Consider the following 25983-nt stretch of genomic DNA (forward strand, 5'->3'; position numbering starts at 1 on the left):
GACCAAGAAAGAGCTTTCCCAGAAACCTCCAGCTTCAAGTCTCCTTGACCCCAACTGGGTCACATTCCCCCTCTAAACTAATAACTAGCAAGTTGCTGGGATGGTTTTGAACCACTGGGGCCCACACGGGCAGGAACATGTGCTTCTGGGGAGAAGGGGAATCCCAAATGAGTTCAGGAAGGGGGAAGGGTGCTCGGTAGAAACCCACAGAGCCCTTCCTGGGGAATTCCTTGACACAGGTCTAACTGAAGCCCTCACTTTGTCCACTCTGCCTGGTCCCAGGCCAGAGGTGAGACCAGAAGTGCAGGCCAAGGCCTCCTGGAGACATTTTTTGCCCTCCCTGCTGCAGGGGCTGATGTTAGGCAGCGAGCCAGCTCAGGTCCCCGTGGGACCCAACCCCTGCCCTCCCTCCTGTGGCCCACCGCCCTAATAACCATTCCAGGGAGTGAGGCCTGAGTTCAACCAGAAGTTCAGGGAATGGAGTCTTTTTGCAGATTTTGCCACAAAACACAGAATTTTTAAAACCCACCTATTGTATGATTCCTCTTATGTGAAATATCCAGAATAAAATCTATAGAGACAGAAAGTTACACTGTTCTGCTGGGAGTGAGCCGAGGGTGGCATGGGCAGTAACTGCTAATGGATATGGGGTTTCTTTGTTTGGGCAATGAAAATGCTCTAAAATTGATTGTGGTGATGGTTGTACCACTCTGTGAATTGCAGTAAAACCATCGAATTGTGTACTTTAAATGGGCGAAATGTGTGGTATACGAATTACATCTTGATAAAGCTGTTACAGGGGGAAAAAGACATAAAGAGCTCAGTCTGCCTTTTTCTCTTTTATTTAAAATTGGAGTCCTTTGCTACTTTATTCCCTAATGATAAAAATTATCTGTAGCATACACCAGGTTTTTTCCCCACTGCCTACCCCCTTCCTCCTTTCATCCTCCCCTCCCTTCCTCCTTCCCTTTCTCTCTCCCCACCCTGCATCTCCCTCTTTCTCTCCTGCTCCTTCTTTCTCCCTCATACTTTCCTCTGGATAAGTGCATTCCTTCACTTAGTCTGTGTGCATCCTGTGGACCTGACCCAGCCCCCGAACCCTCTGGGCACATAAGCCAGCCAGTGGAATGTTCCAGCCACTGGCCATGGAGGTCGGTTCAAGGATGCTCCCCGTCAGTCGCAACCCTGAGACTGTCATTAGAAGTGGAGGGGGGGTGCTTTCCTCCCCGGGGATTGCTGAGCTGTGGCAGCCTGAAGGCCAGTGACCCCCGAGGGCAAGCCTGCCTGAGATACCACCCCCAACTCCCTCTAGGAATGCAGAGCCAGCAGATGCCGAGAATCCCTCCCTGACCACATCCTCGGAGCCCCTGACTCCAGCCACACCCAAGTTACATCTGACCCTGGACTTTTCCGTTTTGTCAGCCCATAAATTCCCCCTGCTTTTCTCCTCAAGCCAGCATTTGTTGGGTTTTCTGTCTCACGAATAAGTCTAGCTGTGGCTTCTGCAAATGCGGGTCCTCCAGGCTCATATGATTCACGTGACTCCTTCCCACAACAGTCCCGGGGCCGTGAGCCGGGACTGGTCTTTCCGCTCATATCTCTTCTATCAGAGTGAGCCAAGGAAACCGCTTCCACAGAGGAAACAGGCTGACGCTAGAATGTCCCGACCTAGCACACAAAGTCCTTTGTGAGGGCCTCAGGATGGGCCTCTGGGGACCACCCAGCGGCCTTTCCCTGTGCCTACGGGGAGGGGCCCATGTGGCTCCTGTGGCAGGTCGGCCCGCCTGGGTGTGTGTGCATGCCACCAGACTCAGATGTGTGCTGGGAGCTGAGGCCTTTGTTCTGACGTGGGGGCCCCTCTTTTTCCCTTTCCATTTTGGGCTATATAGTGTAAACCCTTTGAGTCATACTTACTCAAGACTGTACCGTGTTTGTAACAAGGGGGAAGGGGTCGCCATGTCAGCGCAGGTTGCCAGGATGCCAGGGTGGCAAGTCTCTGCTCTTTCTGCTTTATCTCCCTGGCTCCCAGGGAACAGGGCGAGCAGCTGTGGGACCTGGGCATCATGACTCTTGTTCTGTCACTGTGGCACCAGAAGCTTTGAGGAGTCACAGCACAGAGGGATCTGTCTCCAGGGCAGGTAGCTGAGGCCAAATCTCCTGCCTCATAGTTCCTTGCGGTTCTTTCTCATTCGGAGAGAATTGGGTTGGGGCAGGTGGGAAGCCTTGATTTCTGAGAGAAGTTGGGTTCACACCAGGCCCCAGAAGACGATGCTCAGGATAACCTACGTTTGAGGCTGCTGCCAAGCAAGGGACTTGAGGGAACCCGGGGCCCTGTTGAGCCGGTATTGACGGGTTGGCCACTGGGCTTGGATGAGAAATGAATGTGTGCCTGGAAAGTCTTGGTGCGAGGGTGTTTGTTTAGGCAGCTATTAATGAATTCATTCAACAAACATTTTCTGAGCCAGACGCTCTGCTAGCCGCAGGGTCTTCCGGTTTCCCCAGCATCTTCTCCGGAAGGATAGGGACAGGGTGTGGGGTGGCTTTGCTTACAGCTCGGTCGTGCCTGCCTGGGTGATTTTCCAGGGGCCTTCCAGTCTACCGGGCATCCTGAATTCGATGTCTCCGGCAGCACTGAGGGACGAGGGGAGAGGCCGCAAGCCTACAGCGGGTCTGCTGCCCCCAGCCTCGGTGTTGCCCCCTGCACCTGGGACACACAGCTGTGAAATAGAAGAGACTTAAGTCCTCATTGGAAGGAAAGAACCTTGACTCTGGGGAAACGTAATTTGAAAAGAAGTTTTATAGACACTGGCTGATCCTTCTAGGTTTCCAGGGAGTAAAATTCCTGAGAAGCAAGATGGAATTACAGAAAGAAGTTTGAGGATTGGGATTCCCCAACAGTGGCGTCACTTGGTCACAAGGCTTCGTCGGGGCGGGGCTGACAGGTGGTTTCTTCTAGGGCTTCCTGTGGACTGGAGGTGGTGGGGTGGGAAAGCTGAGGTTAGGTCACATGACTCTTTCCCTAGAGTGGAAAAGGAACCCCCTCATTTCCCATTTTGACAACTCATACAGAAGTCGTTCTCGTGTTGCCTTGTTTTTATCTGACTCTGAACATATGTTCAGTCAACAGGTGTTTACTGAGCACCTGTAAAGCGTGTTACATCATCATGTCAGGTGCCTCTGATTATTGTGTTCGGGCTTATCCACAAACTGCCTCTGCCTTCAGGAAGGAGATGAAACTCATGAGTCAGGCCCCCCTCTGTAGGCACAACTGTGCTTCCTTTTCTCTGATGGACTGTCCTCTCCCTCTTTCAGGGTCATCTTCTTCCAGTAAGCCTTCCTTGATTGACTCTGCCTTCCTGTAACCGTTCAGCAAATAGTGCTGCATGTCTGTTGCTCTTCAGCCCCTTAGCCAGGTGGGCCTTACGAGTCAAGGTCAAAGATTTAGAGGAAAATAAGTCATGGTCCCTGCCCTGGGGGAATTTCTGGTAACTGAATGTGGTGATAGGAGCAAAGTTAGCCTTTGTACATGGAGGTTTTCAGTATGTTCCCACAGTTCTGTTAGTGGGGCATTTTGCTCTTATTTCCTATTCTTCGGTAAACTTATGGAGCTTGTAAGTCAGCAGAGGGAAAGTGCCCATCAGAAAGCATTTATTGTGTTACTGTGCTATGTCCATTATTCATCCAGCAGATCTATCATTCATTTATTCTTCAACTATGTATCCAGTCCTAGAAATTGGAACCCTTGTGTGCTCTTGGTGGGATGTGAAAGGGTACAACCTCTGTGGAAAACAGTATGCTCGTTCTTTGGAAATTAAAAATGGAACGACTGTATGATCCACCAATTCCAGTTCTAAGTGTATATCCAAATGAATTAAAAGCAGGATCTCAAAGAGATATTTAGGCACCCGGGTTCATTATTCATAATAGCCAAGGGGTGGGAGCACCCCAAAGTGTTCATCAGCAGATGGGGAGATACCCCAAGTGTGGCATACACACAATAGAATATTACCCAGCCTTAAAAAGGAAGGAAGCTCTGACACATGCTACAGTATGGAAGAACCTGGGGGACGTTGTGCTAAGTGAGATAAGCCAGTCACAAAAGGACAAATACTGCAGGATTCCACTTACATGAGGTATCTAAAGTGGTTAAACCCCCAGAGACAGAAAGTAGAACGGGGTGGCCAGGGGCTGGGGGAAGGGGACATGGGGATTGTTGTCTAATGGGTGCAGAGTTTCGGTTTTGCAAGTTGAAAAAGTTCTGGGGATCTGTTGTACAGCAATGATTAAGTGGTTATACTTAACACTACTGAACTGTACGGTTAAAAATGGTTAAGATGGTAAATTCCATGGTGTGTGGTTTTTTTTAAACCACAATGAAATATTTTAAAAATATATGTATCCAGTCTTTCAGAGCAGGCATATTGTAAGTTCTGAGAGTTGTCTAGATCCGCAGGATGCACACCATATTTAGGGGCAGGCAGGCCGAGAACCTAGAGCGGGAGGCTGCCTGGCTGGCGTTCCCGTAACTCAGACGCACCGGGCGGGGCCTGGCTTGGCATGCTGGCACAGAGTGCCTGGGAGCGCGGCTCAACTCAGGCACACACTGTGACAGGTATCAGCGCTGTGTCTTCCACGTGGCAGAGGGGTCAGCAAACAGGTGTCCAGCAGAAGTTGTGTCTCAGGCCGTGGCATCGAACTTGCTGCTCCGTGTGCTTAGAAGTCCCTCTTCCTGTTTTTCCTGTCTGGTGTCCCGCCCCCCCCGTCCATCCCTCAAAACCCACTGCTGCTACCACCTCCCCCGGTGAAACCACTCTGTATCTGATCATCTGCCTTGTTTCTGGGCATGGCATCCGTGTCCGTTTTCACAGGTGCCTAGTGACTGTTACTTCGCCTTTCTGCCTTCCATGGGAGCAAGGTGCCCAGCTTGGACGGGCATCTGCTGGCGTCTGTTGAACTGTTGTAGGAATGAATGAATGAATGAATGGCAAAATGGAAGATAGCGTCAAATACTTATTTCAGTTTTACAATATCCTGAGCATTCATTGGATCTTGTACCTGTGGACTGACAAGGGAGGAATTCACTTCTCTTTCTTAGTAGAAGTTCAAGTATGGATGGAATTTGAGCCGCAGGTAGATGGGAGGCTGTGGGGTGGGACCCCATGCAGGGGCAGGTGCACTTTGGTGGATTCTGTGCGTGGTCTGAAGGAGACTAGGCTGCTCATTTCTCAGATGTACAGCCTCCTGAGGACTGTTCTGGGCTTTGATGAGATGGGATCGGAACACGTCTTAGATGTACTTTCTTTCCTTTGATTCTGAGCTGCCTTGAGTTGTAACATGCGTTCTTGACATCATCACAGGGTTGGAGGAGAAAACAGAAGCTCTGCCACATTAAATTTGATAGTTAAGACACATTGTGTTTCAGAAATAGGAAAATGGGCAAATATGGCTGTCACAGAAGGGAAGGAATAAGGTGATCACAAAGAGTGTTGTTAAATTGGGTTGCTGTGTGGTTGATGCTGATCATACCTCCTCAGGGGAGTCAGGAGTGCGCTTGCATGGCAAGGCTGGTCTTGCCAGCTTGTTAGAGGTCTTTTTTTAGTCCCAGCACTGGGGGAGAAATCCAAACAGCAGAGACCTCTCTCCTGAGGCTGCCACTGCTCTGAAGGGCTAGTGGGATTTAAAGGAAAGAAGAGGCTTCTGGAATCAGACAGATCTAGAATCCACTTACAAGCTGGGAAAACTCTAGCAAGATGCTCATCCCGTATTAGCCTCAGTTTCCTTCCCTGTAAAATGGAACAATAATAATACCTGTCTCCTGGGGTTGTTGCAAAGATTAAAGAAGTTCTTGCCTGTGTAGTGTCTGATACACGTGGGAAGCACCAATCGATACAGATTAGCTAGATTATCTTTTCGGTGACTGTGTAACCTGTTCCTTGCACTGTAGGACAGGGATCCCAGTGACAGCTGTGCTTCTCACGACTCAGGCCCGGGGGAAGAGTCAGCATAACTGAAGGTGGCAGAGTCCCTGGGGCCCACAGTGGGGCTTCCTGCTGGCAGGGGGGCGCTGGGGAACACCTTTCCATGCAAAGTCCTTTCCACCCTGGTGCCTCTTCCCTTGGGCAGGCAAGGCTGGGACCCTGAGGTGCCACTCCTGGAAGGTGACTTCTGGGCCTTGACTGTAGATGGGGGACAACAGCATGATGACCACCTGCAGGAACCATGTCCGTGGTGTTGGCTTTGCTGAGGAGCTGCCAGGTCGGGACTCTGGGCTGTGGGCGTCCCATCCAGTTGTAGGTTGTCATGGTCGTGCACTCTTCCGTCACACGTCCACTCAGTGCCAGCACTTCTTACATCCTTGTCTGGAGGCCGCACCTGGGAGTGCCAGTCTCCTGACTTCCAGCCTGCCCCTGGGTGGCAGAGAACAAGCTCTTGGGCAGAAGCAGATGTTGCTTACGGTAGGATGCGCTTGTCCATTAACGGGCTTGTGAGTGTCAAGGTCACGTGTGTGGGCACGTTACAGCCAGCCGCCACCCCCATTTTCCAGAAGACACAAGCCGGCAGAAGTGAAGTTTATTGTCCAAAGTCCCACAGCAATTAGGGGGGAGAGCCAGTGTTGGAATGTAAGTCTTCCTGCTCCAGAGGCTGTCCTCTTTCCACTGCTTGAGATTCCTCCCCCCCCCCCGCTGCACCCTTCTACTGCACAGTGAACAGGGGAGCAGCCCCCCAGATGACTCTGCACCCCGCGTGCTCACTGAGCGTAAACACCAAATTGTTTGAAAGGACCTCAGTTGCACTATTAAAACAGTTGGTGGCACAACAAACCCCAGGCACCCACGCACTCTGCACTTGCTGTTCTTCCCAGGGGACCCAGAAGGAAATGTGTCATTTTGTGGAGGCACAGGCTGAGCTCTGCCTGCTTTCGCTGGTGCGAGGAGTGGGTCGTGCTAAGGAGTGAGCCTCGCTGGCCTCCCTGCTCGTGGCTTCCAAGGTTACCTTGTTGTTCCCTCCCTGGCTCCCTGAGGCTGTCTGTCTGGCATTCACTTATTTTAAGATGCACAAAATTTTCAGGATGCAGCTTTATAGAATGTGGAGGATCGTGATTCACTTGTAGTATGTAGATTCCTCTGGTACGCAGTACTTCTTTCTCTCATCACCCGTGGGGTTATTTGATTAAGGTCTCATTCTCTGAACATGGGCTCTAAGCAGAGACCATGGCTGTTTCGCTAACCATCATTATCTCCTTGACATTTAGCTTAACAAATATTTTTTCAATAAATGAATTGGTGGATGGATGGATGGACGCATTTTCCCAACAGATGAGTCTCCTTACAGGAAGCTCTGACCAATGGAAAATAGCATGCAGTTGGCACTTAGTAAATGTTTGTGAGGCAGGTCCTGTGCAACTGTGTTCACACCCAGATGAGACCGCTTACGAGCGTTCATCCTGTCTGTTGTTTCTGTCCCTGACCCATGCACCACCTCTGGACCTTGAGCTCAGTCTACCCTAACTTCCCCTCCTTACTGTCCTGTGTCGGGCACTCAGGGCATAGGATGTAAGTTACATGGTCACAGTCATTGTAAATTTATAATCTAAAAAGACCTTTGGATCATGAAGCGTAGTGAGTACAGCCTTTCCTGACCTCTTCTTTGGAGAGGAGAGACCCAAACCATCTTTGATTGTTGTTTTAACCAGCAAGTGAGGCAGGGGGATGGGGCCAGGGTAAGGTCTAGAGGCGTCAGAATTGTTAGGCAGAGCACCTTGATCTTTCTTGGCGTTGACTTCCACAGAGTCTTGTCTGCTTCCTTCTTTTTTTTTTTTTTTTTTTTTTTAAAGATTTTATTTATGTGAGAGAGAGAGAGAGAGAGCATGAGAGGGGGAGGGGTACGGAGCAGGGGAAGGGCAGGGGGAGGGAGAAGCAGATTCCCCACTGAGCAGAAAGCCTGATGTGGGAGTTGATTATCAGAACCCTGGGATCATGATCTGAGCTGAAGGCAGATGCTTAACCGACTGAGCCACCAAAGCACCCCTCATCTGCTTCCTTCTATATCATACTTGAATGAGTAGTCCTGGGCAGAGTCAATAGAAGCATCTCATCCCAAAACCTGCTGGCAGGCAGCAGGAGGATGGATGAGGAGAAACAGCAAGAGTCCAGAGTTACCTGGCTAGAGAGGCCACAGGTGCCTAACTCAGGGCTCCTTGGGGCAGCTAGGGAGGCAGGACTTGTTGCTTGCTAGTGTATATGGAAACTGAGAGATGTAGCTATTAGTACGGAATCCCCATGACCGGCTCAAGGCGGCCCCAGCATTCACTGTTGAAACAATCAGGAAATAGTAATGGGGTATATTCACTGTTAATTTATACTATTTTATGTAGCGTAGTCAGCAAAGCCCTGAGCTCGGAAGTCAAGCTCTTCCTAGTTTGAATCCTGAATCTGCCACCCCCAGGTACCTGTGTGACCATGTGCTACCTAAGTTCTGTGAGCCTCAGTTTTCTTATCTGCAAAATCCAGGCAATCACAGTTCCTTGCAGGATTAGGGTGAAGATTGAATGGGGTGGCCAACGTGCCCGGGATGGGTCTGGCTCGAAGACAGTGCCCAGTAGGGGTCACTGTTGCTGCCGTTAAGGGCCCTGAGAGTTCATTCAGCATGGCTAGATTGTTGGAGAGCACCTCTAGGAGGAGAGGGAATTTCAAGTGGGACTGGACAAATTGGGCTTCTAATAGATAAGATGAGGATTGGCAGAAATCATATGAATTCAGGCTGTCTTCTCTAGCTCCTTGATTTTCCAAGTACAGCTTCCACAGACCAGGAAAGAATCTCATCAGTAAATAGGCCAAGTGTTTGCTGTGATGTTATGGGAAAAAAAAGACATTGTCCAAGCTGTAGCTGCAGATGACTCAGGAGTTCATAACATCCTCCATAAAAGGATACACATCCCAACATCTGTGCCGTCACTTCTGTTGAATAAAATTCACCACCTATTTGGGGATTGGCAGTCAAGAGGGGTTTATGTACCAAGTGAATTATGGCCCTTATTCCTGCGTGGCATGCAGGAATTGCTGTCCTGACAGACATCCTGTAAGTCACAGGATAGAATTTCAGTAGAAGCAGCAGAAACACGGGTGGTAAAAGCTGTGATGCTCCATGGTAATGAATTCTGGTTCACTCGAGCAGGTTGCTCCTTTCAATCTCCCATCACTGGTGGCAGCGGGAAATGAGAGGTTGTAAAGAAGAGCACAGGGGTTGATAGCAATGTTCACTTACTCTGACATGTATTTATTGAACACCTATTTATAGGTGCTGTGTGTTTCCTGCCCGGATCTTTGAGCCCACTCTGGAAGGCACTGCAGGCAAGTGTCTGTTCCCATGGAGGGCTTCCTGTATGTCTGCCTCAGCCACCCCCCCCCCAGCTTTGCTGGGCTAGCGAGGCATGGGAGTTGGTGCAGAAATGCCCCAGCTTCCCTACCCCAGCATGGCAGTCCTGCGGTGTGTTCCCCACGTCCCTCAGAGGGTCCCTAATGGAACTGAGCTCCATGCGCCTAAGTGGGAACCTGCATAACCTTGGACAAGTTCCTTAACCTCTGAGTTTCGCCTTCTTGTAGGATGGCTGCGAGGATCAAAGAGACCATAATATCACTTGCCCCCACTACTAGTTCCCATTCATGCCTTGGATGCTGGGAACCAAGCATTTTGCTCAGTGGTGTAACTGCATTTCTCACTGATTCTCATCGTGACTGTATGACGTAGGACTTCAATTATCCCAGTTTAAAAAGGAAACTGTAGTATGAGATAAATAACTCATCCAAGAGCCATATTCTGAGCTCTAACTCAGATGCATTTGTTTTAAGGGCCAACTTTTAATAATAAGCAAGGCTGTTAGAGTACAGCGTCTAGCAAAGAAGCTGCTGTTATTATTTTTATTAGCAAGTGCCCAATATATAGTAGGCTCACTCTGCTTGTTGAATTCTAAAATAATGAATGAACGCTTATTGCTCGAGATCATGAACTCTCTCTTGCTCTCGGCTCCAACTTCAGGCAGTGAGAACAGTCTCTAGCACATGGTAGGCACAGAACAAATCACTGAATGAGTGATTGAATGAATGCATGCAAAGTGGTATTTTTAAAATTACTGGTAGTACCCTGGTTCTAAAGAAATCCTGTTAATTGAAAAGCATTATTTGTTTCCTCCTTACAAAAGCCAATCCCAGGAAGGAGATAGCCTTAAAATCCCAATAGTATTTATCTCTAGGTGTTAGGATAATAACAGATTTTAGTTTTATGCCTTAGTATTTTTCATAATGGACCCAGATTACCTTCATAACTGGAAAAAAAAGAATCTCTTTTGGCGGGGGCAGGGCGGGGGCCAAACAGTCTCAGAGCATAAATGGATACCAAAGCAGCGGGGGTGAGAGACTGCCACATATGTAGATGCTAAGTTGGTGTGAGTGGCTTCCGAGTCCAGGCAGCAGGGTGTGAGCTGACTCTGGTGTGTCACACCTCACACAGCTCTTGCACACGCCCTCTCTCTGGAGGTTCACACCGGTCCAGTAACATAGGCTAGGCTAGGATTAGTGGCCTTGTTTTACAAACAAGGGACCCGAGAGCCACAGAGGCTCACTGACGAGGACGAGGCTCTGCTCAGGGGCAGAGCTGGATCAGAACTCGGGGACGCTGGGCTTAAAGCCCGGTGGGGGTTCCACTCCGCCCCAGCAGCCTCTCCTGAAGACCCACTGAAGGAAACGGGACGAGAGTGGAGGTAGGATGGTGGACCAGGGGATCGTGAGGTAGATGCTTTGAGCATCTACCAGACGCTTCTGTGGAAGAGAAGCCTGGCTTGAACTTTTTCAGTCAGACAACCTGGGTTGGATCTTTGGTGATGTCAGGGAATTCTACAATCTCTTTAGGTGTGGGAATGCTATTGCAATTCTATTTTTGTAAAAGACCTGGTCTTACAGGTACATGCTGTTCTACTTATGACCGAAATGGTAAGATTATTTGCTTTGAAACAGTGATGTGGGGAGAGGGAAGATTGATTTTAAGTTGATGGTGATCGGGGCTGGGCAGTGGATATATGGGGTTCAGGATACTCTTCTCTATTTTTGTGTCTACAAGATTCTCTACGATAAAAGATTAAAAAAAAAAAAAAAGCAAGCAATGATTCTGGCTTTAGTGTGGGGGACCGGATTTCAGAGGGAGAAATGGTGATGAAAGGAGACCAGGAAGGAAGCCCAGGTGGGAAGGGTGGAGGCTTGGTCCAGGGCTGTGTCGGGGGGATGGAGAAAAAGAGAGAGGTCGAGAGATCTTTAGGGAGTAAATGAGACAGGACTTGGGATAGATTGGATATGGGGATAGGAAGACGGTGGGTCAAGAGTGTCCCTGGGTTCTGGCCCCAGATAGAGGTGTGCCACACTGAGCTAGCGATCACTGGAGAAGGATCCAGCAGGTCCCCTGGCTCATCTTGTTTCCACTCCTCACCTCTGTTTCCACTCCATTCTGCAAATATTGAAGCCGTTCCCTTATGTAACACCTTTTATCCCAGACTTCCTGTGCTCTGTGCACTCAGCAATTAAGCTTTGGTATGCATGAATTAATTACAATCCTCTCTCAGGTTCAGAGGGGCTGTCCTGAAATATGTATATTCATAGAGCTCTACCTCCTTCCTGGGCTGGTCCCCTTGGCCAGTGGGGGAGCGGGGGACACCTCCACTTTCCCATGGGCACAGGGCTGCATGGGTCCGTCTGTCTGTTGCACCTGTGAGCACACTTTGATTTCATGTTTAGAGAAGTTAATGACTTGTAAATTGCTCTCGACTGTAGAGCTAGAAATAGAACTCACGAAGGATCCCTGAGCACTCGCACAGATCCGAGGATAGAGACACCAGCCCCAAGGTGGATCGCTGAAACAGTGGTTTGCTGGCTGTTTTCCCTCCCACTCCTGGACAGCCGCTCGGTGGTGTCAGAACATTCCTCCAGCCTCCACATGAAACCCCATGTTGCTTTGAGACCATGTCTTCTGCCCAGTCCCACTGGATGATGCTTGTCACCTTTTCTCCTGCCCCCATCCAGATAATTCTCTGATGTGACGGCTGAGACATGAGATCTTCAGCCTCCAGGCTCTCCAGTTTTTCGTCGAGAGATTCACTATGGAATCGGTGAGTGGCCTCAGCCCATCCTGTCTAGAGAGCCCAGCCTGGGAAATGCGGAGGGATTCCTTGCGGGGGAGGGGTTTGAAATTCAAAATTTGATCAAACTGCAGACTAGCATCTGATAAAGGCACCGTGGGTGTGAATATTAGTGGCAAACGGATGTGTGGCATTTGTAGGGCTGTAGACTTCTCAAAGTGCTTCCTGTTGTCACCTCACCTGTGTCCTTTGGACAGAAGGCAAGGTGACAGGGTGACAGTTCCAGAATGAAGTCAGGAATAGCAACAAAGATGACACCATCCACAGTAGGTGCTGTTTTACTTGAACGACTCTTAGAAACAGGTTCTCATTAAGTCCATGCGAGGGAGGAATTACTACATTCATTCTACAGGTAAAGAACATGCCCAGCTGGATTGGAAGTCTGTTTTTCCTGATTCCAGGTCTCCTGCCTTTTTCCTCTATGCCATGTTCCCTCTTGGAGGTATAATTTGCCCCATTTTGCAGCTGGGAATACTGAGGCCTGGGGTAGGGGCACGTGGTAAGAGTCTACGGAGTCTGACCTCAGTGGGTGGAGGTTTGTGTTAGAGGATGATAAAAAATTAGACTGGACAAGAAGATGAGAGAAACGTCAGAGTCCGTGAATCTTAAAGTTGCCAGGGTAACTTGACCTAGGGTCAGTCTGCTGTGACTGGCGTTTCCCAGAAATCAGCTTTGGTAGTGGGAAGAGCATGGGTGCTGGAGGGAGTGGTAGAACTCTGGCTTTGGCACCAACTTGCTGTGTGACCTCAGGCAAGTCACTGACCCTCTCCATTTCTTCCATTTTCACCTCTCTGAAAGGGAAATCCCAATATTTATGTTTTATATTTTTGTGTGCGGGCTAGAAAAACTAGACAAAGTGTCTTGTGTAAAGGAAGCACATATAGAGCATTGTAATTATTTCAAGTTTTAGGATAGAAATCGTTTTTAAGTAGCATTAGACAAGCAGAATTGCCCTGAATGAATATGAGAGAGGCTGGAGGAAAGGAGGCCAACCTGAGAGGCTTTGATGTGACCCCAACATGAACTGACAAGGAATCGTTACTACCTTTGGGGTAAATGAAACTTTGTATGATTATTTTCCTAGTTTGTCTGTTAGAGGAATACCCGAAGTCATGTTTTATTTTGTTGTTGTTGTTTTTTAAGTCAAGAGTCCAACACAAAAGTGATAGTTTTGCGGGTGTCTTTTCGGGTGACATTAATTATAATTGCAAAATCCAGTGCATTATTTAGGATCACGTTTTGCTATGAATGATGTGAAATCTAAATAAATGTTGGCTTAAAGAAGAGAGAGGTATATTTCTCTCTTAACCTGAAAGTTCAGACACAAGTTATGCAGGGCTGCCACAGCAATCTCTGAGAGACCCAGGCACTTGCTCTTGTTTGTCTGCCATGTGGGCCTCCAATCCCAAGTCACCTCATGGTCCAGTGTAGCTGCTGCTGCTCCAGCCATCACATCTACCAGCAAGAAGAAGGCAAGAGAGAAGAAAGGCAGGCTCCCTCCCTTTAAGGATGTTTCTGAATATTGCACCCACTGCTTCTACTTCTATCGGCCAGAATTTAGTCTCTGCACAGCCGCCAGAAGGCTGAGAAATGTGGTCTTTATTCTACAAGACCATGTGCTTACCAAAATTGAGAGTTGTTCTTATAGAAAAGGAAGAGAGCAGATATTAGAGGACAGCTTGCTTTGCCAAGCAAAGAGTTCTTGAAGGATTGCTTTTAAGAGGAGGGGCTCTGTGGCTGGACCGCTGGTGTTTGACTCCCGGACCCGTGGCTCGGTAGGTGCGTGGCCTCGGGAAAGCTACTTAACCTTTGTGTGCCTCAGTAAAATCCCATTTTGTACATCCTTATAAGGGTTGCCTTGAGCATTAGGTGAGTTAAGGTAGAGCTCTTGGAACAGTGCCTGGAACACAATAAGTGCTAAGTATTAGCTCTTACTGCTCCTATTGCTTCTACTAGCAACACTACCATTTCTGTTAACCACCTGACCGCAGCTGCAGTTACTACTGCCTGTCCTGACTACTTCTCCTGTTGCTTCTGGGCTGTTCTTGGTGCTGGTACTGTGGCTACTGGAACTTCTAGGACCATGGCTGTTACTGCCTTACCACTGGCCTTGGCCTGGCACTGCACACACATTTTAAAAATGGAATCCTCACAGCATGGAAGGTAAGTATTCTTTTCCCAAGGTGAAGGTAAGAGTCAGCGAGGCTAGGTAACTGCCAGGTGTCATGCAGCTGGTGGGATAGCGGCTTCCCGGCCGGTGGATGGGGCCGTGACAGGAAGGGAACACGAGGCCCCTGCTGGGCTTCTGCAAATGTTCTGTCCCCCGAGCTGGGTGCTGGTGACACAGGTGTAAAAATTCCTTCAATGGCACACCTATGACACCAATAATTTTACTATGTATGCTCTATTTCAGTAAGAACACATCAAAGCCTATTGTACGCTGTTCACTATAACATGAGGCCCACCACCTTTGTTCCTGTTTATTGGTTTGTTGGTTGGTTGGTTGGTTGGCTCTTTCTTTTTTTAATTTTATTTATTTATTCATGAGAGAGAGAGGCAGAGAGAGAAGCAGGCTCCCAAGGAGCAGGGAGCCCGATGCGGGACTCGATCCCAGGACCCTGGGATCATGACCTGAGCCGAAGGCAGACGCTTAACCATCTGAGCCGCCCAGGCGCCCTGGTTGGCTCTTTCATATAACATGTGGATCAACTGCTTATGACTTCGTGCCGAGACCTGGGCCAGGGGGCTTGGGATACAAAGGTGCAAGCAGCAGGCATGACCCGGTCATCATGGGGCTTTGTGCTCAGAAGAAAAGGAAAGGGGCAAATCCCATTCAGATCGACAGCCACAGGGTTAGGCTGAGCGTGGGACCGCCTGGGGCCGCAGGAGGGGCGCATCAACTAATCCACGCAGGTGTGTTTCTGCCAACATAATGGAGCTGTCCATCTCAACAGATCCCTTTGATAGGGAGAAAAGTTCCAGCATCCCTGGGTTCGCTGATCACATGAGGGCTCCATCTGAAAACAGAAAGACTTCCCTCTGTTCCCGGCTACCAGGAACTGAGAAGGGGTCAGCCCTTCTTTTTCATGGAGCAGATAAGAGTTGGAGCTTGGAGTTCAGTAGACACGAAGGGGAACCCACAGGAGCAGAGACTTTCTCCGTGTATTGAGACCAGTCCAGGGACCTCCTGCTTGTTTTGTCAGGTTATTAACGCGAATGTATGTGCAAAAGAATGACTAAAATCACACCTCACCACAGGGCAGTTACTGCCCCTGGGAAAGCTCAAGTTCAGGGGAATAAAGAACAATGTGTTTCTTTTCTTTCACCCCAAATGCCACCAGGACAGTGCCTGGAAGTGGGATTGAATTCTGAGCCAGCAGTAGAAATCAGCTGGCCTTATTTCCAGGGTTTTTGTTCATATGTAGAAACTAACCCACGGAAACTTTAGACCCTCCTAAACCAAGCCCCGGAGAAACTTCTATGACACCCCCACCCTTCCTACCCCTGCCTTTGCTTTCCAAAGGGTCAAGGCAGATGCCCTGTTATTATCATGCTCCCAGCTGTCAGACCAAATTGAATTTCCCTGAGCCCAGCTGATGTCCCTTTTTGGCCACAGGGCAGAGGTCAGGAATGAAGGCTGTGCATGGACGGGAAATGTGTCCCTAGGGCTGAACGCAGAGGCGCTGACCTCTCAACTCTGTGCTGCATTTCTAACATTGTTGGAAGGGTTGGAAAGCCTTATGATTTCTAGATGTAAAAGAAAAAGAAATGCATTTTAGAAAAACAGCATCCGAGTTCCCCTGTGAAAGTCCCATCAGTATCATTGAGGCTGCTTGAAAATCTCCGGGTGACTTCATGGCCTTGGCCATTCCTTGTTAGATGCCTAAAGGGAGGAAGGTGTCACCTGGATGAGGAGTGGGATACTGTGTTTCTGATCTTGAAGCTCGCCCTCCTTCTCTTCACTTTTTTTTTTTTCCTTCCCTCCTTCAGAATTTATTAAGCAGCTACTGTGTGCCAGGCCATAGGCTGAGCCCTGGGGACATACATGAATAAGACCCATTGCAAAGCCTTCCTGAGCTTATCATTCGTTCATTTAAAAAAGTTCATTCGTTCTGTAAAGTTTATTGAACACCTAATTTGCTCTGGTCTCGTAGTAGAAATAAAAGACATAGTCCCTTCTCCTGAGTTTATACTTTCTTAATTTTTTCACTTGCTCACTCAACAGACACATTCTGAGCACCTACTGTGTGCCAGGGACTGCTCCAGTTGCTGGAATACCAGGATGAACAAAACATAGCTTCTGTCTGGCTGGAGCCTAAAGGCTAGACAATGTTGTATTCCTCTCTAGGGCTGCCGTAACAAAGTACTCCAAACCTGGTGATTAAAACCATAGAAATGTATTGTCTCACCGTTCTGGAGGCTAGAGGTCTGAGATCAAGGTGTCGGCAGGGCGGCGCTGTCTCAGACCCCTGTACGGAGCATCTTCCCTCGCCTCTTCTCAGCTCCTGGAATTTGCTTGCTGTCCCTTGGCTTGTTACAGCCACAGCCTCTGGTCTTCGCTTCTGTTGCCACGTAGCCTTCTCCCTGTGTGTCTCTCTTCCGTCTTATGAGGACACCAGTCATATTAGAATAAGGGCCTGCCCTACTCCAGTGTGACCTCATCTTAATTTACATCTTAATTGTATCTGCAAAGACCCAAAGAAACTCACATTCATGGGTACCTGACTCCAGGATGTCAGCGTTGGGTGGGAGAGGTACACAGTTCAACTTTATAATGAATATATATAATGATGCAGAGCACCTACAGGGGGACCTGGAGTCAGTGTCATTATCTTTCCCTTTTTCACTTTCTCTCTGCATCTAGAGGGTATGCACCTTGGGGTCAGCAAGTCTGTGTTGCTCTGAGTGAGCGATTCTGGATTTTGTGCCAGGGACGTGAAGCAGACCTTTTTATTGTGCATTTACAGGGGGATTCTTGTGTGGTCGCAGGTGATGGGCAGTGCTCCTTCCTGCCACTCTCATTTGTTTTTGCTTCTTGGGGTGGCTGATGAAGGAATCATGGGGACACCTGCCTTGACCCGAAGGCCTGGCGTGGTGGTGAGAACTGTGAGTTCCTATCCTGGCTCTGCTCTTGCTGGTTTTGTGAGCCTGGGAACATTTCTTCACCTTTCTCTGCCTACAGGCGGCCCACCTGTACCTCACCCTGGGGGTCTTGTGAGGACCAGATGGGATCGATTTGTAAGTGTTCATAAGAGCACCTGGCTCATAGTAGATGTTTGGTGCACTAGGTGGGGACTGTGCTGAGACATATAGCACCTCCCTGAGAGAGGGCTTGCCCAGCTCATTCAGCACATCTCAGTGGAGACTTTTGTTCAGTATTTAATGCCATTCACCTGTAATCTTTCCTAAGGAAATGCTTTTGGAAACAAGGAAAGTACCCCCTTGCACAAAGATGTACATTTAAAATGGTAAACAGTTGCAAAAAAGATAAAAACCTGCCCTACCATGAGAAATGAGTTAACATATTAGGGCAAAATGATAAAAAAAAAATTAGGGTAAAACTCTGAAAAACAATGTAGCCCTTAAAAAGATTATGATCACTTTTCTAAAGTTAGGAGATTGCGTGTAATCTAAGTGTCATATAAAAAAAAATTAATTTTTGAGGCAGTGACTTAATTTCTCCCTGCTTGGGTTTTCTCATCTGTGAATTGGAGACCATTCATAGTACCTTCTTCAGACATAGGATTGAGAATTCAGTGGGATCTTATATAGGAAGCACATGATGAGCACCTGGCATGTATTAGGTGCCCGCCAACTGCTAATTGTTTTTATTTTTATTTATCGTCTGGTTTGAATCATGTGCAAAATACTCTTAGTAAAATATTTAGAATCAATAACACAGATGAAACACACACATTTTCCCTTCTAGATACTTATTCGGAGGGGCTGCATTCTGTCCGTCACTCAGCCCGTGTGGAGCCGCACCTAGATCAAGCACTCTTAGCCCACAGAGCAGTAGGTCTCGGTCTTGGAGTGTGCTCAGAATCCCTTGTGAGGGCTAGATGCTTGGAGATGCTGACTTAAGAGATGTGTGGTAGATCCCAGGCATTTGCAGTCTTAAAAAAAAGTTCCACAAGTGATTTTGATAATCAGGATTGAGATCAGGCACAGTGACCCCCCTGGAGAAGTTGGCAAACCAGATGTGAAGATGGGAACAGCAGGCGCATCAAAAGATAAGGCATAATGTCAGGCTAATAGAAGTTCTGCAGAGTAGGGCTTCCCAGCTCTGGCTCCCCTGCAGAACCCTGTAAAAATAGAGCCCCCCAGGTGTATGGAATCAGAACCTCCCAAGGTGAAGTCTTTGCAGAAAGTTCTGATGGCCAGCTAGGTGCAGAGCTGTTGGTGAGGACTCTGAGTGGTAGAACAATTCAAGAGAACCCAGAGGGTCCCTTTCAGCCCTACAGGGATGACAGTCCCTTCAGGGATTGTCACAGAAGCCCCCTGTGAGAAGGTGTGATTCTACGTCAGGCTTTTGACCCCGCCTCCCTCTGTGTCTCACCTTTGCATTCCCTCCCCCTGCCGCCAGCCGGCACTCACCTGAGGTACAGTGCACAGACTGTGAACCAGGGGTCTTGCAAAGCCCTTTCCTCTAAGCCCTGAGGCTGATGTGTTTCCTCTGGTTGGTACTGGTGAATGTTTTAAAATACATACTACATATATATTATATATAATTTATGTAAAATATTTTTAGTTGAGCTGAAATGCACTTAACATTAAATTTAGCATCTTAATAATTTTTTAAAGATTTTATTTATTTATTGAGAGAGAGAGAGCAAGTGTGAGCCAGGGAAGAGGCACAGAGAGAGGGAGAGAGAGAATCCCAAGCAAACTGCACTGATCGTGGAGCCCAACGTGGGACTTGATCCCAGGACCCTGAGATCGTGACCTGAGCCGAAATCAAGAGTGGGCCACTTAACCAACTGAGCCACCCAGGTACCCCCATCTTAATGATTTTTAAGTGGTGTTAAATATATTCATGTTTGGGGGCAACCATCACCACCATCCATCTCCGGAACTCTTTTCATCTTGCACAACTGAAACTCTGCTCCCATTAAACAAAAATTCCCCACATCTCCCTTCCCCCAGCCTCTGGCAGCCACTATTCTATTTTCTGTCTTCATGAATTGGACTACTCGAGGTACCCCTTAAAAGTGGAGTCATATGGTATTGGTCTTTTGTGACTGGCTTATCATAGCACAGTGTCTTCAAGATTCATCCATGTCATAACATATGTCAGACTTCCTTCTTTTTTAAGGTTGGCTGATATTCCATTGTTATGGATGTACCAAACCACAGTTTGCTTATCCATTCACCCATCGAGGGACACTTAGGTTGCTCCCATCTTTTGACTCTTGTGAATCATGCTGCTGTGAACACGGGTGTACAAATATCTCTTCAGGACCCTGCTTTCAAATCTTTTGGGTATATTATACCCAAATATTGGTGGATCCTATGGTAACTTTAGGTTTCTTTTTTTGAGGAACTGCCATACTATTTCCCACAACAACAGGATTTTACATTCCCACTCACGGTACACAAGGATTCCTATTTCTCTGCATCTTTGCCAACACTTGTCATTTTCTGGTTTTGTAATAGTAGCCATCCTAATGGATGTGCTGGTGAATGCTTTTAGCAAGGACAAATCACTGTCAGCTTCATATTTCGTTTATGTTATATGGGCCAATTAAGCAATTCCCAAGCATTTATTTAAGCTCTAGGCACTGAGTGTACAGACCTAAATAATACATGCATGATTCTTGCCTTCGAGGCTCTTGGAGTGTGTCAGGGGAAATAGATACATGGCAGGTAATTTCTGTCCAGTATGGGAGGTGTAATAATGTATCCTTAGGTAGGATACAGTTAAAATGGTAGGAAATGATGGCTGAATGTAGTGCCTTGCTGTCAAACACATGAGGTACATTATTCAAGCAGACTTAGAGGTCTAGGGGTTTGGGTTGTCCGGAAGAACTTTCTGTAATGATGGAGATTCTGTGCCTGTGGAGTCCACTAGCCTCATGTGGCTGCTGAGCACTTAAAATGTGCTTTAGTGCAACTGAGAGATGGAATTTTTAAAGTTTACTGTATCTTAATGAAGTTACACTTAAATTGAAATTAGCCATAAGTGGCTAATGGTTTGTGTGTTGGACAGGACAGTAATAGAGATTCTTAGGCGGTTCTCAAACTGGAATATACACGTGAGTTACCTGAGGATCTGGTTAAAGAGCAAATTCCCTCCAGTGTTAATGATTCCTTTAAGTTGGTCGTGAGACCAAGAATTCTGTGTTTTAACAACCACCACAGGCGATTCTGATGCAGGTGCCATTTGAGAACTGCCAAGTGTTGCGGTTTTCAGACTTTTGTATCCTCAGAATATGTTCTTCTGTGTGTGAAAGCTTAAGAGAGGGCTCAGTCTATAAACCACATGGGAGCAGAGCTGGTCGGGCTTAGGCAGGGGTGGGAGCTGGAGCTCCATGCATGGGGGGAGTGGGGGGACCATGCTCTACCCTCCCTAGAGGAAGCTGCTGCTGCTTTTTTTTTTTTCCAGATTTTTATTTATTTATTTATTTGTTTGTTTGTTTGTTTGTCAGAGAGAGAGTACACAGGCAGAGGGAGAAGCAGGCTCCCCGCTGAGCATGGAGCCCGTTGTAGGGCTTGATCTTAGGACCCTGGGATCAGGACCTGAGCTGAAGGCAGGTGCTTAACTGACTGAGCCACCCAGGCGTCCCCGGAGGAAGCCTCTTAGAGTGCAGTTCAGATCACCTCATCTAGCCACAGCCTTGTCATGTCATTAATCTGAAACGCTGTGAAATGCAGAGTGAGATTTGGTTTTCCAATAACCATATGCATGGCAGAACCAATCTAAAACCAATAGTTCCCTCTGGAAACACCAGTTGAAGCAGAAGCACAATGTCATCGTTCAGGCTACTATAACAAAGTACCACACAGACTAAGGGGTTTCAACAACAAACATTTATTTCTCACACTTATGGGGGCTGGGAAGTCCAAGATCAAGGTGCGGGCAGATTCCAAGCCCAGTGGGAGCCCCCTCCCTGGTTCACAGGTGGCTGTCTTTCCACGGTGTCCTCACGTGGCGGAAGGGACAAGGGAGCTGTCTGGGGTCTTTTGATAAGGACACTAATCCTGTTCATGAGGGCTCCACCCTTATGACCTAATCTCCTCCCAAATGTCCCAGGGCTAATTCCATCGCATGGAGGTTAGGATCTCAGCATATGAATTTTGGGGAGATGCAGACATTCAGCCCATAGCACACCAGTAATACATTAGTGGGCCATGTTCTTCCTTGCACTGGACATCAACCTCCCATCCTGGCATCACATGAGGAATTGTAGAGCAGTGATTAAGAGCATTGAGTCTGACCTGGATATGAATGCCAGCGCTACCCTTGGAACTTGCTGGGCGGTGCTAGGCCAGTTTCCCCATCTGCAAACGGGTACAACAATATCTGCCACATGAGATAATACAGTTGACCCTTGAACAGTGCAGGGGTCAGGGGCGCTGACTCCTCATGCTGTCAAAAATCTGCATATAACTTTAGATTCCTCCCAAAACTTAACTACTACTAGCCTACTGTTGACCAGAAGCCTACCGATAACATAAACAGTGGATTAGCACATATTTTATAAGTCCTATGTAGTGCATACTGTATTCTTACAATAAAGTAAGCTAGAGAAAAGAAAATGTTGGTAAGAAAATCATAAGGAAGAGAGACTACACTTACCGTATTTGTCGGGGGAAAGAACCCACACAGTTCAAACCCATGTTGTTCAAGGATCAACTGTGCATGCAAAGCCCAGCACTTGGTACTTAGCGCTCATTCTTATAGCAACAGCAGCGACAGCAGGAAGAATAGCTAACACTGAGCATTGAACCTGAGCCAGGCAATCTACTCTCTTACGCACTTGCTACTTACTAACTCATTTAATCCTTGTAACAACCCAGTGACGCAGATACTGTGATTTCCGTTGTGAAGACAAGGTGACGCTCATGGAGCTTTGGGAAGTTGGTGAAGGCCGTGTTGCTGCAAAATGAGAGAGGTACCCATCGGTTGTAGGGAGTCTGGCCCCGGAGCCTGGAATTTCTACTTCCATGCACTCCATCACTATATCATCCCGAGGCCCCAAGAAAGCCTTTTAGGATGAAGGCCTGCCTCAGATCTCAAAGCTTCAGAATTATTCTGCAAGTCAGCTCAGCTTCCAGGAGGCATTTGCAATCCCAGCTGGCCACTCCCTCCCTCTGAAAACTCTATTTTCTTTGGGCTCCTGTGGCACCGAACCCGCTTGGATTCCTTCCTGGGACTCTGCCCTGTTTTTCAGTCTCTCAGTAGGGCTCCCCTGGCTCTAACCAACCTCACAGGGCTTTTGGAGACCCTCTATATGCTGACTAATTCTATTCTTCCAAACTCTCTCTCCAGCTGACCCTGGCCTCTGAGTTCCAGACTTGATTTTCCCAAATGCCTGATTATATCTCCATTTGGAAGTCTAGCAGACACCTCAAGATTACTATGTCCAACGTGGATTATTTCCACGGCTCCTGCACGAGATCATGCTTTGCCCCTGCTTCACACCCATCCGGGACCCCGATGCCCCCTGTCCATTTTACTGAAAAGGAAATCCAGATTTCTTACAAAGGCCCCATTTCCTCAACAGGCTTCTGAGCACTGGCTGGTCTCAGGACTCTGCCTCATGCCGTTTCTCTGCCTACAGGGCCCCTCTCCCTGCACCCCCCTGACTCCCAACCTTCCTGCTCTTCATAAGAGTGACAAGTCTTGTCCTAGAGTCTCAGCTTTTAAATGCTGTTTCCTCAGACACATCTTTCCTCACCACCACATTCTCTCTGGCTGCACCCCATATGTTTTCTTCCTAGCACTGTAACAATCCAGAATTACTGGTTTACATGTATGTGTCTGCCACCTCCCCCCCAAGACCACCAGCTCCCAGCAGACAATGCTGATGGTCTAGTCTAACACTAATGTTATCTCAGTGCCTGGCATAGAGCCTGGCACATGGTAGATAATAAATACAGATGGTTGTTGGGGCACTTGGGTAGCTTAGCCGGTTAAGTGTCCCACTCTTGATTTCAGTTTAGGTCATGATCTCAGGGTCGTGGGATTGAGCCCTACGTCAGGCTCCATGCTGGGCTTGGAGGTTGCTTGAGATTCTCTCTCTCCCTCTGCCCCTCCCTCCCCCTCTAAAAAAAAAACAAAAACCGAAAAACCAAAACATTGTTGAAATCAAATCAATGGCTCCTAAGTCGATCATCAACATACAAGGCCAGGGCGCCTGGGTGGCTCAGTTGGTTAAGCAACTGCCTTCAGCTCAGGTCATGATCCTGGAGTCCCGGGATCGAGTCCCACATCGGGCTCCTTGCTCAGCGAGGAGTCTGCTTCTCCCTCTGACCCTCCCCCCTCTCATGTACTCTCTCTCATTCTCGCTCTCTCAAATGAATAAATAAATCTTAAAAAAAAAAATACAAGGCCAATTCTAGGCTTATTACTGGAAGAACCCTTTCACAGCGGAGGTGGTCCTCCTGTGTATACAAGTGATTGCAAATTGGATGAGACCTGGGCTTTTTTAAGGACCTTGGTCCCTATTTTCACATTTCTCTTTGCTGGGTCATCCATAATGTTAGAACTTACAAAGGTAATCTTAGGGAAAGCAGCAGCCTGGGATACCCAGGTGATTTGGTTTTGGTTTAAAATGGAAGCTCTGAGCTAATGCATTTTACGGATAATGAATAGAGAACAATTTTCTCTGTTAAAAAAGAATGAGAGGTGGAACACTTTGTGTGGGTTACTGGAGTGCCAGAAGCTCCTGAAAGGGGTTCTCTGCAAATATTTAGGGTTTGGTACTCAAAAACAGCACAGGTTTTCCTGAAAACCGATAAGCATGGCAAGAACACTGTAGTGTGCAAAGCGGAAACGCGCCTGCCAAGCTGCAATGTGGAACGAGTGTTTTTGGCTCGGCTGCGGAGCTGCAGGTGGAGGCTTGCAAGTCAGTGCAAACAGGTTAGTAACACAGCTGGCTGCAGTGACCGTGAACCCTGCCACACTCTTCATGGCCACTGCCTTTTCATCAGCCTCAAGATGATGGACCCCTAGTTGCCCAAGCCACAGACCATGGCCCAGGTGAGTCCACTTCTAGCTGCTTCTCTGGGGTAGGGTCTAGTTGTCAGAAGTTTCCAAACGGTGGGCGCCTGGGTGGCTCAGTTGGTGAAGCATCTGCCATCGGCTCAGGTCATGATCCCAGGGTCCTGGGATCGAGCCCCACATCGGGCTCCCTGCTCAGCGGGGAACCTGCTTCTCTCTCTCCCTCTGCTGCTCCCCCTCCTTGTGCTCTAATATCTCTCTCTCAAATAAATAAAATCTTTAAAAAAAAAAAAAAGTTTCCAAATGGGGAGTTTGGTCAGAGACGAGATTGAGGATGAATTTTCGCCAGTAATTCTGCAAGTCATGGCCTGTGGTTGTGTGTCTTTGGTGTGCCGGGCTCTGGACTCAGACCCTCATGGCCGCTCCATCCTCCCCAGGCCCAGCTATGGGGTGGTGGGCAGGCTGTGCGTTAGGTCATGAGGGGATATGTGCCCTGTGTGTACCGGGACCATCTTGATTTTGGGTGATGGGAACCCAACTCAGACCGGCTTACACCATAAAAGGATTTATTTGCTCACGTGAGAGAGGGTTTAAGGGCTAAAACCTGGCCCCGGGCAGGTTTGGTTTCTCTTTTTCCCTCTGCATCACCACTGAATCTCTCCCTCCCTCACCTCTCAGCAGTGCGTTCCCCTGTGCTGGCTTCCTTCTCGAGTTCTGCATCTTGCAGCTTCCAGGAGCTGTCCTACAGTTGCTGGTCTAACAACCCCATTAGGTAGAGCTTTTCTTCCTAGAAGTTCTAGCAGAATCTCTGACTCCATTCCCATTGGTCCAACTTGGGTTACGTGTCCCAATTACCTTGGACAGGGTGATGATGTTCTGACTGGACAGATCCACCTCACCTGACCATCTAGAGCTGGGGGAGGGGGTGTAAGGTCAGCACCATGGGAACTGGGAAGGGGTGGCTTCCCCAAGGGGAACGTGGAGTACAGTCACCAGAAGAAGGGGTCGTGGGATCGAGCCCTACGTCAGGCTCTATGCTGGGCTTGGAGGCTGCTTGAGATTCTCTCTCTCCCTCTGCCCCTCCCTCCCCCTCTAAAAAAACAAAATACCAGGATACCAGGGAGGCAAACACACAAATGCCCGCATCACTAACCAAGTAAGTGGAGGTGGGGAGAGCCAGCAAGTTCTAGTCACCTTCCTTAGAGGGTGTCTAAGAGTCTGTGTTCTGCTTTGGCTCTTTTAAATGAACCTCAAGCACGACAACATCTGGAATCACTCCAGGCCATTATTTGTGTGTGGTGAGAGTCAGTCTCATGCTCCTCATCCTTTACTCTTAGCTCCTCTGTACAGCTCATCCCATGTGGACCTTGAGCCCTGCCCTTGACCTCCAGCCTCGTCTGAAATGTGAGTCTGGGCCTCTGCCCCTGGTGCCTGGCACAGCAGCCCCCATGAGAGCATCCTGCACCTGGCAGGCAGGAGTTTGATGGGTGGAGAGTTGGATCCAAAGGTCAGGAGACGGGCAGAAGCAGGAGCAGGTCTGGGAGCAATGAGGACTTCCTGGGCCAGGGCTGTGACACTTCAGAGACCCCTGCTTGTGGCTTCCTTGTCCTCAGATAAGTGTCACACTTTGCCCCCC

The 25983-nt window shown here is 48.3% G+C and overlaps 1 protein-coding gene across 9 annotated transcripts in view; it reads left to right on the forward strand.

Moving 5' to 3' along the window:
• Window positions 1-25983, forward strand: part of ASAP1 (ArfGAP with SH3 domain, ankyrin repeat and PH domain 1) — a 348641-nt gene that overhangs the window by 24399 nt on the left and 298259 nt on the right. For 3 of the 9 annotated variants that reach the window (XM_064587867.1, XM_064587865.1, XM_064587864.1), the window contains exons 2-4: window positions 9298-9350; window positions 12066-12151; window positions 14173-14344. The exons of 1 other annotated variant lie outside the window; for it this stretch is intronic. In XM_064587867.1, the coding sequence (XP_064443937.1) occupies window positions 14265-14344 (80 nt within the window). In that variant the 5' untranslated portion in view covers window positions 9298-9350; window positions 12066-12151; window positions 14173-14264. The remainder of the gene's footprint in view (window positions 1-9297; window positions 9351-12065; window positions 12152-14172; window positions 14345-25983) is intronic. 5 more of the 9 variants (XM_045895867.3, XM_064587869.1, XM_045895868.3 and 2 more) reach the window with 2 other exon arrangements.

Source organism: Mirounga angustirostris, unplaced genomic scaffold, assembly GCF_029215605.1.
Source record: "Mirounga angustirostris isolate CCGP_5_RB_7025 unplaced genomic scaffold, mMirAng1.0.hap1 SCAF_4, whole genome shotgun sequence".
NCBI classification, from domain to species: Eukaryota; Metazoa; Chordata; class Mammalia; order Carnivora; family Phocidae; genus Mirounga; species Mirounga angustirostris.